We start from the raw sequence: 17,628 nt of genomic DNA, 5'->3' as shown, positions 1-17,628 counted from the left end.
GTGCAACCAAGGGCACTGCATTTGCATGATGATAAAAGGCGCTATATACACTCCTGTAACACTTGCCGTGCATAGCTTGCTCTCTTTGGAGAATCGCCCTTGTTCGGAAGGGCACTGGAGAAGGATATGGTGCCAGAACTACTGTGTGAGAATATGTGTAAGTCCACTTGAGTTAAAAAGTTAATGAATGGGACAGTTTCCAGAATTAACACTTGCCAAGTGCCAGATATTTGTAAAAATTAGGCTAGAATTTGGCCAATAACTTCATTAGGAATTGCAACAGATTACATGGTTTAAACATATTGAAAGAAGTCTGACCCTAACTGATGTAAGTGATGCAAGCAATTCAAATAAAAGGCATACAAATCGTCTGCTGAGAAAACCTCGGTCACAACTCACGCATGTTTGGACAACTTCACCTCAGTGGAAAATTTACCATCAGAAGTTTATTTAGGCTGCCTCAAGTTGTTGTTTTTTCTCCAGAACTCCATGTTGTAACACATGATGCATTCCATATTGAAGTACACTAGTGAGTTTTTGTTTTTTTTAATTCCGCCTCTGTCTGTTCAGTGTAAAGGTTGAAGATCCAGCATTCAGATAAGACTCCCCACTGGGCTGGAGATAACAGCCACGCAGATTGAAAAGAGAGAGAGAGAGACATTGGAAGAGGAAGATTTGATATGTCTATCTGGCAGTGTGAAGGTTTTTGTCTTGCAGATCCAGTTCAAGGATGCCTGCAGGCAAGGATGCCCTGACTGTGCCAGCAATGCATCTCAAGGTCACATGCGCTCACCCTGTGACTCGCAGCAACAACAGGAAGAGGGGGGAGGGGAAAGGGGGCACTGTAAAATCCTTAATCCCCCGCCTGTGCATACAAAGAGCTATCATTAACCCCTCAATGTCTTCATGCAGCCACGGCGCCAGTCGAGTGATGTCTTTAATTATCTTCAGCCCAGCTGAGAGGCTTTGAAACTACTCTATTTTGCCACATATTCCAGCAGAGCCATTAGGTATAAGGAATTAAATATAGCGAGAGAGGTCTAAAATCAGTGTAATTTACAGTTGTTTCAAAAAGTATTTGTAAACTTTTAAGTCACACTTAAAAATGTCTGGATTTCATTGCGTTAGATAACGAAATGTCAAACCAAGTGGCATCGGCAAACAATTGATGCTAGACCCTTTCTCAAAACATACTTTTTTGAGTCATTTCTTTCCAATTAATTTAACCAAATGGTGTTAAGGTGATTTTTAGTTGATGTATGAAGCCAATGTTTTGTGTATCACCACAGACCAACTATAGACATGTTCCACAAAGTTTTATAACCAACATTGTGGTCTTAACTCAAAGTAATATACACTCAATGAGCACTTTAATGGGAACACTATGGTTCTAATAAAGTGCCCGACGTGATCTTCTGCTGTTGTAGCCCATATGCCTCAAGGTTCGAAGTGTTGTGCATTCTGTGATACTATTCTGCTCACTACAGTTGTACAGAGTGGTTATCTGAGTTCCTGTAGCCTTTCTGTCAGCTCGAACCAGTCTGGCCATTCTCCATTGACCTCTCTCATCAACAAGGCGTTTTCGTTCGCGAAACTGCTGCTCACTGGATGTTTTTTGTTTTTGCCAACATTCTGAGTAAAGTCTAGAGACTGTTGTGTGTGAACATCCCAGGAGATCAGCAGTTACAGAAATACTCAAACCAGCCCGTCTGGCACCAACAATCATACCACGGTTGAAATCGCTGAGTTCAAATTTTTTTTTTTTCCTCATTCTGATTGTTGATCTGAACATTAACTGAAGGTCCTGACCTGTATCTGCTTGATTTTATGCCTTGCACTGCTGCCACACGATTGGCTGATTAGATAATCGCATGAATATGTCGGTGTGTACAGATGTTCCTAATAAAGTGCTTAGTGAGTGTATATTGATTTATAATTTGAATCCTAACAGACTTTATTTTGAAACAAATCTGTGATTATATGTATTCACAATAAATCCCATTGCTTTGATATTTTGATATATTGCAAAGGCATTGATACATTTTAAAGTGTCCAATTAAGCTTTAGGGCCACTGACTCATGACTGTTTCCTCTCTTGCTTTTAACTTGTGTATCCTTTTTTCTCTGATGATTTACAGTTAACCCTCCATTAATTCTGCTGTCTCACCACCCCTGTGCCCTGTGGTCACACTCAAGCTTAGTGTAAAATCCCCATAGATTGTTTCACAGAGCAGTTTATTTGAGCAGTTTTTTCTAATTAAATCTTGACAATAAGGTCTTGGATAAACTTAAATTCAGGTGAGTCGTCATCTGCGTTGCCTTCACAACTAAAAGTCTTTCTCGGATGGGATTTGTGTGTTATTCTTTGTGAGACAACATCAGCACGCTAACCACTTAAAGCTGGATTTAGCAGAGTGAACCCAGTTGACCCAATGTTTGAACTGAAAAGAGCCCATCAGAAAAGCAGCGGTCATGTGTATGAGCTATCTGTGCTAATCTAATCTGTTATCACCATTTTCGAATTTAAAAAAAAAAAAAAATTTTTTTATATAAAATGGACACTATATGATCAATAACCACTGTCATATTTCCTTATTTATTCCAATGTAAATCTTCCGTGGGCTGGCGTCCAGCTCATTTCATTCCGCTGTTGCAAATTAGTTTTCGTCGTACACAAAACAGAAGTGTTTTAAGATGATAAATTATACAATCATAACAAATTTTTCAGCAATTTCCACTCTCCCAGACACATTGCTGAGGCCAAAGCTATTCTCTAGTTTTGCATTGCAGTGCGTTGTCCTAAAAACACACTCCAGAACACACATTTGCACACATAGCATTGAAAGGTGTAGCGATGGCAGGGGAAGAGCATAAATCTTTAATATTAACGAGTCTCTCTGTGGGAAGAGACCTAGCAGCTTTGTCCCTCTCTCCTCTCTGCTCACCTACATTACCTCGTCATTTAATTAACAGTAGGGATATTACGGAAGTCCCAGGCCTGTGAAGATCTGATTTAAACGTGAAAATGTTACATTACTGTCACCATGTTGGCTGAAAAAGGTTGGAGAGGATATACTGTAATAGAATAAAACAAAATTCCGGTCCATCAGTCCTCGCAGGAACATTCTCCATTAGGGCATGTGTATCAGCAACTACCGATATACAATACGATGCGATGCACATCACAATACATATGTCATGATTCAGTACATCTGATCTTAATAAAATTTATGCAAAATACAGTTTCAAGGCTTGTAAGAAATATTTCTCGCAAGTTAATTTTCACAATTCGCCCACCATTGTCAGGTGTGGCAAAAAGCTTATTTTCAGAATGGGTGCAGGTTGTTTACAAAGTCCCTTTAAGGCAAGTCAGGTCACTTGGTGTCCAAGTTCGTAATGCCTTCAGGCAGCCTGCGAGACGGTATTTTTGTATAGATGTACAGCACAGCTCTTATCTACTTGAATGGGGAATTACCAAAATTTCCAAAATGATTGGTCAAGATTACAAGCAAATAACAAATGTCTTTAGCCCAGATAACACAAAACCCACTATTTTTCAGGTTGGTCCAGCTAAAACAGTTAAGATGGGACTTCCATTCCAACAACCACCATTTTCAGCATTAAGATTTCTCCCATTCATATGTATATCAAGTGACCCATCTCATCCTATACGGTCTCTGATATTTTTCAAAGTGGATGTTGGTCTGGGTGTCTGTTGTAGGATGAACGGATCATGCCAGTTATTGGGTTCCAGTGCCTGCAACCTAGAGAGCTGACAGCGTGGAACATCATGTGTTGCCCCTGCACTTGCCTTTTCCTAGAGCTGAAGTGGTTAATGTTTCGCTGTAATTGGCAACCGCAGCTGCTCTCCAGTTCGACAGGGATGAGTTTGGAGCCTCTGCCTTGCGTGACAGCTGCCTAATTGGGCAATCTCCCCTTGTGGCAGGTGCCGCCTCCTCCAGCCGGGCTGCTGACGAATAGCAGCGGATTACAGATGAGGACACAGTGACCCTCTCTACCTTCCTGCCGTTGGCATGTGGGGTGGGTTAGGAGGGCGATGTGGTGTAGTTCAACACTGCTGGGTTACCAGGAAGAGGAAGTGAGAGGGTGTGGTGGGGTTGTGCCAGGTGGCAGATGACAGAGTGTCACATGACAATGTCAGTATGTCAAGGGCGCAGACATCAGTAAAGTTGTGGCAACTTTAAAAAAAAAAAAAAAATTTTAGGTTGTTTTTGAGCTCCAGTTTTATAGCTCATAGCTCTCTTCACGCCTTAGCTAAGAGAGAGCAAAGGATGGCAGCTTCCTGAGTGTTGTCATGCTGCTCTCCAGCTGTGTGTGTTAAACTGCCAAGGTGAGGTTGTGTCCTCTTGTTAGAGGTGATTAATGACACTCGTTATGTAAAGAATGAAACATTCTGCTGATGAAAAATGTGCTGTTGGCTTTACTGTATCTCTTTCACTGCTGCGTTGTTGACTACAGAGTGGACAGGACTACGGCCAGAAACATACTTTACTGTGGCAGTAACAAACCTCAGTACTCAAGGGGCAGATAGAGTTACCTTCAAATGTTTATGCCATTAAAACTAGATGAGTTATTATTCAGCTAAGTTGCTATACATATAGTGATTTTAACTTCTCAGCAAGATTCTCTTTAAACTGTAGCTACACACAGTAGTTGGCTTGAAAAAGAAAACTCACTGTAGAAGTGGACAGTCCGCTATAGTGCCCCTTGTGGCAATGTTGAGAATGCAACAAGTACTTGTGTTGAGTTATGAATTGTCCAACAACAATGTATGAAATTGAGCTTGCATAGATAGAATCATCTACTGTCAAGTACATATGTAGAGTACGTTTCGGCCTTAACAGCGCACAAGAACATACTTGAGCATTAAACAGATGTGTGCATTTTTCCCACTTTAAGAATCGTTTTTCTGTCAGAATCCTGACCCAGAGCCAAGGCGCTCATGCAGGCAATGCAATTCAGCTTACAGCATTTCCCTCTCCGCTTTCTATAAAAGTGGCAAAAAGGCCAAAAATAATCACCAAACAGATTTACAGTGTCTATGTCAAGTAGGGATTTTATTATTAGGGTTACATAATTAATTCCAAAGAGACTGCATTTTGTTTATTAGAGCATGACATTCACTATAGGGTGATGAAATGTTACCAAGAAACAGTCTGTGCTCTGTAGTGTCTGGATTTAAGATGGTTTGAGTGTCCTTTTTGTCGCTTTTATTGATACGGTATTGAAATGTTAGGCACACTGAAATGAGCAATTAAATAAAATTAGTCTTTAAAACTGATGGAACTTTTTCATTGTTAATGTACTTCTGTCCCATCTTAATATGCAGACAACTATAAGCAATTTATAGGTAAAATTTCTGAAACTGTAAACACTGTGCCTCTGTAGCATTTTAAAAATCTCCAGTTTGTTTTAAAGTGACCCACTTAGACCCCCGCCCCCCCCCAACAAAATAACTCAACCAATGGCGTGAGTTGGGAGTGGGACTATATGAATGTATGAACAACAGCAGATGAGGGGTGTATTCAGAAATCTGTTTTGAAAACATTTATTTTTGCAATTCCGTTCGGTGGCGCTAGTGTCGCAGAAATGACATACTTTAGCTTTAATTTATGCTAGTATCATGGAATGACATCTTATTAAGTTTCAAAATTCTCACAGAAGGTCATTATTGTCTTAAAGCTTTTTAAACTTATATTTTTGCTATTCACAAATGTTGCAAGCCCGATTCAAACTTGTGTTGCCTATATTATTGATACAGAAGAGAGGATAGGAAATGGTGGAGAGAAGAGAGGGGATAGCTAAGGCAGAGAGATTAGACTCTCAATGCTTATAAATACAGCAAGTCTGCATTTATGTCTCGTTCAGTGCAACCTGAAGAGTGAATCTTGGAGGTGGAATTTAAAAATGCATCTCCATTAAAAAACAAAACAAAACAAAAAAACAATGGTGTCACTTGTAAATTGTAGTGAATTAGTGTCCTCCTATCACATTTCTTTCCCCTTGAGTGTCTTGGTGTGTGTGTTTAAATGAATGACTGCACATGAGTGTTCTCTGTGTACATCTCTGATGTGCCTGTTCATGTGTGTGGCGACACAGGTGCTTGTGGTTTTTGTTTTGTATATATCAGACTGCAAGTGTGTCCTCATGTGTGTGTGTTTGCGTTGAAAGGGGCCATGCAGCTGAGGCTGTACTCTGGGTTTGACTGTAACCTTGTTTCCCCTGTAGCTGTTTTGAAGTGTCGAGTGGAACGGCAGTGTAATCTGTGCCCTGACACACACACACAGCCTTGAGGGCGGCAGTGATCATTCCAGCTGCTTTCTCATTCCCTGCAGCCCGATCAGTCTGGGGAAATGCTGAAATGTGTGTTTGAGTGAGTGTGTGAGAGTGGAATTATTTGTGTGGGTGGAGGAGAGAGAGAGCGATTCATTAGTATTCTGCTGAGGCGTCCTGCCGGTAGAGCAAATTGATTACCACACTTCACCTGTCTGAGCCTCCCGAGATCTGCAGCAAATACGCCTGCTCTGTCTCTGAGCTCCTGTCGCCTCGGCAACGAAGGGCCGCTCTCATTAGGCATCATTAAAAAAAGCTTATAGTCGGGACACTCTTGTCTTGCGTATTTTCACACCTTTTCGAGAGCGGGTGTGAAGATTGCCGATGTAGTCCTGCGGGGTTTCTTAATATGTATCTTCCCAGAGTAGTAGTAAAAGAGGAGAGTGGATTGTAGTTTGTATATTTTCATGTTTGCTTTTTAAATTGACTCATGCAATAAGATTGCAGTAGCATGGGAATTGATATCTGTGCTAAAAAAGGGTGAAGTGGAGTGCCGAGAAATGAACCTGAATGCAAACAGTTATGGGTGGTCTGGCAATTCCAGGGAACGAAACATTAGACTTACTTATTTCTGTCCACTTAATGTGAACATGGGCAGGTGCAGGAGGAGGTGTAGGGCTCAGAGGGGGAGTAGGAAGAGCTGTTGTAGTAAGAGTAACTTCAGAGGGTGAAGGAGGAGGCTGTATGATCGATGGAACTGGCAGTGTTTTGATTAAAGAGACAGTGGGTGTGTAGAGTTGGCAAGTGGAGTTCTCTGAGTAGTAGGAATTTGTGTGGCTGTGTGTGCGCTGGAGCTCCAGTGATAAGAGTGGAGAGTGAATGAGATGCTGTAATTGTACCCAGGTGGCATTTCATTGGCATGTTCTGCCAGCATCCATGCCAGCTGGAATGATGCGCCAAGAGGAGGAACTGAAGTGCTTTGCCTTTTCAATGGTTAAGTGCACTTAATTGATTAAAAAAAATAATAGAACCTCTTGTATTGAATTTAATTAGGTGGCATACATTAAAGTTCATAAATATGAAAGTTCTGGAATTACTTACCACAATGCTGACCAATAGAATTATACTGAGAAATATAATAACCTTGTGTGAGCATTTTGTTAAAGTCACCAAGTCATTCATTGTTTCTTCTTCAACTTTGTGTACTTTTAGCACTGTTGGACTTTTAGAAAGTGACTCTCAATATTACTTTTTTATTTTGTCTATTAACAATGTCCAATAGTGTATGTACATGCTTAACAGGAGATTTTATGTCTCTCTTTTTTTTTTTTTTTCTGCAAGTCATGAAAATTCCCATCACAGTGTCATTTCCACCACATCTCAAATTTGTTACTGTGTGGAATAGAATTTCATGGTGGAAATGACGGTGATGGAAATGACATTTTGAATGTATTTAAAAGAAAATAGCCGACTCCTTTGTCTTGCTAAAGCTAATTTCATAGCTATCATTTTATGTATTCTAAATATAATTAAATAATATTTTCACACTTCTTGCATAATTTGGCAAAGTTACAGCTGATTGGAAATGATGCCCAATAAAAAAACAATTCTGCTCATAAGTGAAATTTACCTTTAGTTCATTTGTTTTCTTCAAACACCACTTGTCTCATATTTCATATTTCATCTTAAGCATGCGCTTCACTGACACTTTTGTTGACTTGTATACAAGTACACAAGTGGAAAAAAAAAAACTTTATTATAGATGCAAAATGGTTTGGTATGGTGGAAATGATGCCACAACTGTGGGACATTTGTAATTTTTGAAAAATTGATAGAAAAATGTTCACACAATAAATATTTAAATGGTTTGTTTGTCACTCTTTGTTTTGAATATCATAGTTTCAAACATGTAATGGATTTTCATAGCTGAAAATAATGAAATCAGTACATAAAAGGTATTTTAAAAGTGCCCAAAAATAAATGATGGAAGGCATGGTAAAAAAAGGTTTAAGTCAGTTTTAATGTGACCATGTAGTTAAATGTAGTTAGTTTTAATCAAAATCAACAACTTGAACATGAAATTGAAGAAACACCATTAAATACATTTTATTTGATTAATTTGTCCATTTCAGTGTGCCATAAAAAGTGCATTTTTGTATTGTTACCCACTCTAGTATGCATTAATTTTATTTATTTTTCTCTCTCTCTCTCTCTTTCAACTAGGAGGAATGTAATGGCATTCTGGTTCACATCAGTCTCCAGACACACAAAGACCATCAGACATTTCACAATTCTCTCTTTGAAAGCTCTTTGAAAATTTATCTTTTATGGCATCTATGCTATTTTGTGTTAATTGCCATTTTACACAAGATTAAAGTATGCATTCGTTTTTAAATAATGGATTAATGCATAAACACATTACAAATTATTCACATTTACAAGCTGCTTTTTCAAACAATGCAAACAGCTATATTTCTACTGTTTATGTTGCTTTTTATTTGTTTTAACATGAGAAAATGTGGAAAACAGCATGTTTAGGGTGTGTGTGCGTGTGTGTGTGTGTGTGTGCGTGTGTGTGTGTGTGTGTGTTTGTGTTTACATTTATTGGTCATTGGCCTCTTTAAAATAAGGTCAATATGCCCTAGATTTTTATTTGGTTTGTGTCTTTGTAAGTTTGTTTGACTGCTTTTTAGATTTATAGCAGACTCGGTTTTCAGAGCTCCATAAGATCACATCAGCTGTTTATTTACTGTACATTTTTTCCGGAGCAAAAGTTCACTGTTGTGGACGTTACAGTTGTGTTTGTTTAGGTAGCATGTCGCTCCCCTTATTTAATTTTCTCTAGCCATATTAAATTTAAAAATTCTGTCCTGCATATCTGAGTGAGCTCCTGTAGCCCAGCTGCCTCTGATAACATGATGGAAAGCAGTTTACCTGGTTCCCCTCCTTTAAAATTTCTTTAACCTTCACTTACCTTTAACGCTGTGGAAGCGTCTGCCAGCCTGGTGCCAGATATTAGTGATACAAGCAGCTATGACTATATTGTCACTTTTTATTAATGCTGAATGCTTTGCATTGACTCCAGCTGTTGCGCAGAGTTAGACTGCAATGTACTTGACCTTGAATTGCGGCACAATTCCTGCGGCTCACCCTATTTTAATCATGCATTTTAAATGGTGCCAATGGATTACAGTTCCTTTTAATAGGAATCATTCATTAACCTTTTTTTGTCTGGCTACTTTTTCGGAAGGGTCGGAGTCCAGTTAATTTCGTACCCTACATGTGAGGACTTTGCTTTGGATATTCAAATTTCTTCTTGACATTTGCATCAAGAAGTCACATTTAAGGAACAAATTTTGTCCTACTCCTCAAGGGAAATTGCCTATTAGCCACTGATGGTTTGACCTTCCTTCTCATAATGTCTGGCCTAGCAAAGAAAGATGCCCTGCCATTTTAAAGCTTCCTGTCTGCCTTTGTTCCCTTCACCACTGGCTAGGGAAGTCACTTAAAATGCTGTTGGGTGTGAATGTTTGACATTGTCAGAGATAATGGATAATCACTTGCGGGCGGCTGGAGAGAGGGAGAGAGAGAGAGGGTGCGGGAGAGCATATTTTGTATTTCCTGTTTAGCATGGTCATGAATGGGGAAGATAAATTACTTTCCCCTATCCCAACTCTGTTTGTAACCTTTGTGTCACATTATATATTGAGTCCTCGTGAGACTTTAAATGTACCCTTTTTGTCAAGTCAAAACTTGTACATGCTGTAAAGAGCTTGCTTGGTCCAGTTTTAATGTAGTTTTTATTATTCTTTAATTATGAGTTTCCTATACTTTTACTCTTTTGTTGTCCAGTTTTTCCTTTTGTCTGTTTATCTTCTTTTCCAGTCCCAAGTTGAAGCTTTTTTATTTGTAGAGTAGCAACACTTCCAAGCATGGTGCATTGGCAGGAAAGTAATCTTAATCTGGCCGATTAAGATTAGTGCAAGACGTCAGATGGCCCAATTTTGGCAGGTTGCCCTCCTTGTTAAATTTGGTTCAGTGGCTCAGGATGGTCAGGTAACCAAGGCTGAATTAGTTTTTCTTTTCTGTGTCCTTGCAGTTCCTCTGTCGCAACTTGTTTTGGTTGACCTTTTCAACTTAATGAAGTTTGCATCAAATTTAAATGTGCCTGACCTTGGACACACCAGTAATGATTCTCAAAGGATCTTCTTGTCAGGTCATCTTGAGAATCTTTAGTTACTGTTCCACTCTTTGAATATTTCAGGCATTAACATGCAGATGAATCGCTCTAACGCGTCCCCAGCTCAAGGTCAAGCTTCACTCCTCGGCAAACCACTGTAACACGTTTCCCCACTGCTGAAGATGCAGGACATTGATGGGTAAGATGCTGTCTGGCAGCTGAACACTGCCTTGGGGGAAGCTGGAGAATCCTGTATTAATTAACCTTTGTGGTGGTGGGCCTGACAGTGTGATGTCAGGAGTGTTTATGTAGGCAGTTGTGACAGGGTTCAGGCCCGTCGACTGAGAAGCCAGAGGCGCTGTCATGTTATCTGATGCTGTGGCTCTGTAGAAGAGCAGTCTGACAGGTGTGTGCCATGTGTGCCCCTCTACACCTGCCAGGCCTGCCAAGCCACTGCTGACCTGAGTGTGAAAGGCTGTTGACAGCCGTTTTTGAAAGGGATTCACTTCTATAGTCCTGTTATGCCAGGGAGACTGTCATATCTAAGAAAGAGGAAGATATTTTATTTATGTTTTAATCCTTTTTCATACCATATTATGAGTTGATACTTACTCACATGAAGGGGTGGAAATCAGAAGGGACCTGGTGATTCAATAATATTTTGATATTTGAGTCGTAATATTTATGCTGCTAAATATTACTGCTTAGTGTATTGCAAATCAAAACCGATACTGTATATTGCAATCTTTTACTCACTTGTTTCTCATTGTTTTCTCCAGGACCTAGTGAACAGCTCCAGCAGTCCTCTGTGCTGTCTCTGATATTCATGTTTTACATATTCTATAACAAAGCATCTAGTATATATTCTAGCAAAGAGATTTTGATCTTCAATTTGTTTTAAGATGCTTAAGCACAGCAAGAATTTGGCCTTTATCTTACTAACAAAGTTTAGGCAAATATCTTTCCATTGAATGTAACACTATGAGCAGGCCCTGCCTATAAATTTCTTAGGCTCAGAAACCCTTAAAATGTCAATTTACACTCCACTTGCTGTGATCTCTGGTGATAATTCTCAGAAGTGCTCTGCCACATGGGGAGTGATGGACATTTAAAAGCCTTTTACATCTGAGATAAAACATTGACAAGTCTTAAAGCAGAATCCCAACTGGGTGTCAGTGCAGTTGGCAATTGCTTTCACCAGCCTTGTGTTTTATCTGGAGTCCCTAACTATTAGGTTTTGATCATCAAGTGACAAGCATTTTTTATTTATTTGTTTTGTTTCTTGCTTGCCTGACTACTGAGAATTTGTTGCTTTTGGATTAAAAGAATGGTTCCTTGGTTGTTGTGGTGATTCTGTGATGTTGACACCTGTCACTCATGTAGTGTCTTCTTTCCCTGTGTTGCAGGTTCCCGTGTGGCCACATCTGAGATCGGGAATGCAGAACTTCCAAATATAGAGCGACACTGAATGCTTCGTCAGGGCAGAGAAACCTCATTCCTCTGACAGTGCTCACAGTGTCATTCTAAACCAGTGTGGATTGAGTCAAAATGTCACTGATTGCAAAGTGATGCCAGCTGGGTTGCCCTGCAAAGACTTTACAAATACCTGATGGTCTTGTATGTAAAACTCTTTGACTGGAAAAGGAGGACAATCCAAACCCCTACTGCTTTCAGCGTTCATGGCACAGATCTTACGAAGACATTTTCAGTAGTTGTAGAAAAACACATCAGGGCATCCTACTGTAGAACATGACTCATGGGGTGGAGTCTGGCCCTGAAACTAAACAGGATTCCACTGCTTTAACATATCTGGAGGGTTTGCTAATGCATCCGGTCACAACTGGGCCAACTGCCACTGCTACACTGAGATCAGAGCCAGACCACAACAACGAGGAAAATGCCAACAAGGTGACTAGGGCATTTCCGCTACCCAACCATGGCTCCCCCTCACCAGACAAGGGCAGCCCACCTAGTGCAACCTCACAGCACCTTAAAAAGGCCAGACTGCTTCGCTCAGGGGCGTGGAGTGTAGACGACAGCAAGAAACGGGCTGGAGATGTGGTGGAAGTGAATGGACGAGACCTGGATGGCCCGGTGCAGGGGGAAAGCACATTGCTGGCCTCTCTGCTGCAGTCCTTCAGCTCCCAGCTTCAGAGTGTCGCCTTGTCACAGCACATTTCTCAAAGCCACAAACAGTTCAATAGGGAGAGCAGTGAAAGCTCTCCTGTTGATAAAGAAACCCAGCAGAGTTACGGCACAGCATCAGGCCACCTCAAAAGCCTCATGAGGAAAAGCAAGCAGCAAAACCATAACACTGTGCCTTATTGTCATCGGAGTAACCAGAACCGAAGTTCTGAGTCCCCTCGCTCCATTCAAAGCTCTGACCAGCCCACTGCTTCAGAAACCATGTCCTGCACAGAGCGGCTAAAGGCTGTGGCCAACATAGTGCAGGCAAGGTCCAGTCCGGCCCCTTCCCCAAAGCCCAGTGTAGCCTGCAGTCAGCTGGCTTTACTGCTGTCCAGTGAGGTTCATCTACAGCAGTACTCCAGAGAGCAGGCCTTAAAAGCACAATTAGCCAGTCGATCAGCAAGCGAGAGGTTAGCTGCCATGGCCACACAGCAAATGCAGGATAAGAGGCCTCCCAGCATGGGGCTGCCATCAACTTCCCCAAACATGCTAAGCTCCCTAAATGTTCAAAATGGAACACTCCCCCCACCAGCATTAAACTCCAGCAAGAGAAGCCCTTCCATTCCTTTGTCCTCCCCAAGAGCCCCCAAAGAGAGACGGCCCTTCGACAGACACAGTCGACCTTCACAAAACTGCAGCAGCCTTCTGCTCCTGCTCCTCAACAACCACAATGCCCAGCAGCAGCTCACCAAGAACGGACACTTGGAGGATGATCACAGCATCCTCCCAAGCCAGGCCTCCTCCCTGCAGTCTGACAGCGACTACTCCAACCAGGAGAACAGTCTAACCAAAGACAGCAGTGATGCTGAGAGCTTTTCCAGCTGTTCCCCCATTGACCTGTCCGTGAGAGGCAGATTGACTAGCCAAAAATCTGAGGCCTGCTCTTCCTTAACCTCCTCTTTAGACAAGCTCACAGAGTCTCTCATAAACAAATGGAAGCCGGAACCTTCTGTGGCAAAGGCTCGTGAGGCCATGGATCTGGATGCCAGCCCAGACATGAAATCCCATGATAAGGTCACCCTAATGCAGTTACTGCTAGAGCGCAGAAATAACGAGAAGGTAAACAAAAGTCCAGATAATCCTGGTTTGCGGCCTGAGGCAGTCATCAGTAGCTTGACTGCAGGTCCGCTTAAACGGATTGGTACACCAGAGTACAGCAGGACCCGGAGTCCTCTGGACTGGCAGACAGGTGGATGTTTATCTACATTCAGCTCAGTCTCTCCTTCCTACTCCTACCCATCTCCCCGTGCCCAGTCCAGCCCCCTTGATCTGTGCAAGTCTAAAACTCATTCTAGTGAGAAGATGGCAGAGCCTCCGTTCAGTGCCAGCAAACTACTACAGAATCTGGCACAGAGTGGTGTAAAGAACTTGTCCCCTTCTCCTCCATTACACACTTACAAGTCAACCAGCAGAAGGCAAAGCCCAGAACTTGAGCTTGACAAGCCACAGGCTCTTCAGAATCAGTTTGTCTCTCCAATCAAACAGAACAGAACCTCCATTCTGGATAGACCCCCTGCTACTCTCACACCTCACAAGCTTGAGCAGTCACCCTTGGCATCAACGCAATTAGAAAACCTTCTAGAGAAGCGCACTGTACTGCAGCTTCTGCTGGGAACTGCTTCCCACAAGGAAAGATCCAGTGTGCACAGGGTCTCGGAAGTAACACCAAGGGGGCTGGAGAAACCTCAGTGGACCTCCGCCACCTGTGACAGCTCAAATGGGCCTTTACTGGACGTCAAGATAAAAACGGAGCCAGCAGAGGTGAATCTTTCATCAGACAGCTCTGATGATGGCATGTCTCATCAAAGACAATCAGAGCAACCCACTCCCATTTCGGAAACACAGGACAAGATCAAATCTGAGCTATGTCCTAAAGAAACAGCTGCTAAATTTGAATTTCTTAGCCAGCTTTTGAAAGAGCAGAATGCTACCTACCTTTCAAAGCCACACAACAAGCTCCTCGTGAACTCTGTAAAAGAGGAGTCATTGGATTTTCACAGCCCTAGTCCTAAAAAAAGAAAACTGTGCATTGAGCTGGCCGACCACCTGAATAATAAGCTCTGTCAAATATCAGGAGATACAACTAGTGACAATCTGGTGTCTGGAACTTCTGAATACAAGAACAGACAGCTGATAAGACCAAGGGAAGAAGATTTAGCCTGGAGTCCAAGGAGCGAAGCTCCTCTGTCCAGAGAAAGCCAAGGCTTCAATGTTCTCAAGCAACTCCTTCTCTCAGAAAACTGCCTGAAGGAGTTATCCCAACCCAGAGGGACCCCGAATCCCTTCCTCCCTGCAGCCAATGGAAACTTAACTCAGTCTGGTTTTTCTCATGAGTTATCGAACTTGCCATGGTACCCCTATTCTCTCAGTACAGGGCCTGGTGTTCCCAAATCAGTGTCCACTGCAGCATCTCGTGATAGCAATGGGGGGTCTCTACTTTGGGCTAAGGGCTCTCCCAAAGCCTGTCCTAAACCTGTTAAAAAAGAACCTGAGGGGTCACCTGGAGAAACTTTTAGCAGGGAGGAGAGATCCAGTCCAGACTCGCCCCCTTTTACCAGATCTAACCCGATTCTGTACTACATGCTCCAGCGGGGAAATGGCCAGCTAAGAAATGAGATACGGGATCAGGTACAGCCAGCCCACTGTGCAGTGAGTGTAAAAGTGGAACCTTGTTGTGATAACACTGACTATTACCACAGGATAAACTCTGTGGCTCAAAGACAGACTCACAGCCCGAGAGAGGAGAGTCTGAATGGCTCAGTGGAGAAATGGTAGATCTTTGCTACCAAAGACAGCAAGATGCACAGTCATGCTTTTCTGTCCATTTTTATTCTTAAAATTATGAAACCAAGACTGTTTGGCTATTTTCCGCTGTTTAAAATTATTTTGTTTGTATGTTTAATTCATTTGTGTTTTTTGATGTCCAAATGAGATGGTCACATGGCCCTCCATGATTTAATTATTTTGCATACACATCTTTTGTTGAGCCTCTGCTATGAATGCAGTTGTACTGTGTATGCTGAGCTAACTGTCCAACACAACATAAAAATTTACACCATGAAAAACCCTCCCTCCTCCTGTACCTGAAATATTTATGTTGAACATTCAATTACGTTTATTATTGAGGAATCTAAAAATGTTACTGTTAATTTCACTCTATATTTATCTACAGCCAAATCAGGGCCCTTCCTGTTTTTTTTATGCAAATAATATTGTACAGTCTAAGCACAATACCGTTATGGATTTGTGGCATTGAAAGTCCAATTATAACAGGGGAATAAATTGTAATTGTAATATTCTTACAGCAGAATTTAAAGGAATGGCAGTGTAACTTATCAGGTATCTTTTATGTCAAGCTTTGTTGTGGTCAAGAGATTTTTTCACATGTTCAGGAATGAGTGCTCAAAAGGCTTGTTGCCTTTTTACAGGAATGTTCTATAATTGTAGCTTAGTCAGATCTACATTGCTTTAATTTCATCTGGAATGAAACCGTATATGTTATGTGGTGATAGTGGCATGATGTTTAACAAAAAATAAACCCAAACAAACCAGAGTGTCATATTTTTAGCCAATGAAATGTTTATTACAGGTTTGTATAATTTGTTTTGTACTTTATCTAAATATTCTGCATGTAGCATTTCACAGTCTTATGATCTCTAAATGAATTATGTTGAATTTTGAAAAGAGGTTATACAGTTTGTCCACCAAAGCCACAAAAGTTAATTATTTTGAATTCTAATATTTATGAAATACAAAGATGTCTCTACAGGGAAAACAGATCCCTGTTTAGGACGCTGTGTGAATCGTATGTTCTACTGTGAGAAGGGATTGCAATCCAGTTTAATTGAAGTATATCTTTTTCTTTTTTTTTAATGTGTTTTTTTTATTCTGATAAAGGCCCATCACTCACTAAGTCTTAAATGATCCTAGAAAATGTCAGAATTTATTCCACATTCTCTTAATACGATGCATATGTTTTGACAATGGTTAGATATATTTATGTAAATATTGCTTTCATGATGAAAGATGACTATTTTGTATTGTTCAAAACAAAAACAAAAATAGTTTTTAAAGTCTTGTATTGTACATATAAAAACTGTAATAATGTACATAGGGTACTGGAGTAAACACTTTTCTGCATGTTGTGGGCTAACGATAATCTTTGTTCACATCTACTGCTCTGTCTGAGGTTCTGCTCTGCTGCCCGTAGCATGCACACGCATGGGGAGTGCCTGTGTATGGGGAAATGTCAAGTCTTAAAATAGATGTTTTATCATGGAGAGATGGGGACTTAAACTATAATCTGTGCAAATGCAGTCCTAGACTTGTGAGCCAATGCTCAAAACTGTGAGGACAAATGTGCATTTTGTTAATGGTTTTATGTTTCTGTTATCGGTTAAAAAAGAAGCTAAATAATAATAATAAAAAAAAACATTAAGTTTAATTTAGTCACTCTGTAATATACTCCGGTAATGATCGGAGCCTTTTGGTTTTCTTGTGTTCTGTCTTTGTTGTTTATTTGCACTGATAGCATAATAAAATATTGAAAAACACAAAAATAAATGTTTGCCATTTTTACTTTTACTTTATGCATTGAAGTTTAAATATGGTGGGAATGCATCTAAAATGAATAACATTAAAAGGTTCCTAGAACCTTATAAGGGTTACTTACTAGTTCCTTACATGTTCTTACAGTCATGGAAAACCTGGAAATATCATGGGATTTTAAAACTATGATTTCCAGGAAATGAATAAAATCTTAAAAGTCATATAAGAATATACATATTTTCCACATTCCAATGTAAGTTTTTCTTTTATTAGAGATATTTCTACACTAATACGTGTAATCATTTACATCTATTAATTCCAGGTTGGTACCTGACTAACAAATTTATGCTTCAATAATCATCATAAAATTATCTTTAAAAATCCTTAACCATAAACACCTAGAAAAGTCATGTAATCTA

The 17,628-nt window shown here is 40.6% G+C and overlaps 1 protein-coding gene across 1 annotated transcript in view; it reads left to right on the top strand.

Moving 5' to 3' along the window:
* Positions 1-17,224, top strand: part of LOC127434028 (nuclear receptor-interacting protein 1-like) — a 33,553-nt gene extending 16,329 nt beyond the window's left edge. Inside the window, exon 2 of the mRNA XM_051686454.1 lies at positions 11,881-17,224. Coding sequence (XP_051542414.1) covers positions 12,224-15,436 — 3,213 coding nt within the window. The 5' untranslated portion in view covers positions 11,881-12,223 and the 3' untranslated portion in view covers positions 15,437-17,224. The remainder of the gene's footprint in view (positions 1-11,880) is intronic.
* The last annotated feature ends 404 nt before the right edge of the window (positions 17,225-17,628 follow it).

Source organism: Myxocyprinus asiaticus, chromosome 43 (genome assembly GCF_019703515.2).
Source record: "Myxocyprinus asiaticus isolate MX2 ecotype Aquarium Trade chromosome 43, UBuf_Myxa_2, whole genome shotgun sequence".
Lineage (NCBI taxonomy): Eukaryota > Metazoa > Chordata > Actinopteri > Cypriniformes > Catostomidae > Myxocyprinus > Myxocyprinus asiaticus.
Note: the sequence above shows the minus strand (reverse complement) of the source record. Positions and strands in the feature narration are given on the sequence as shown.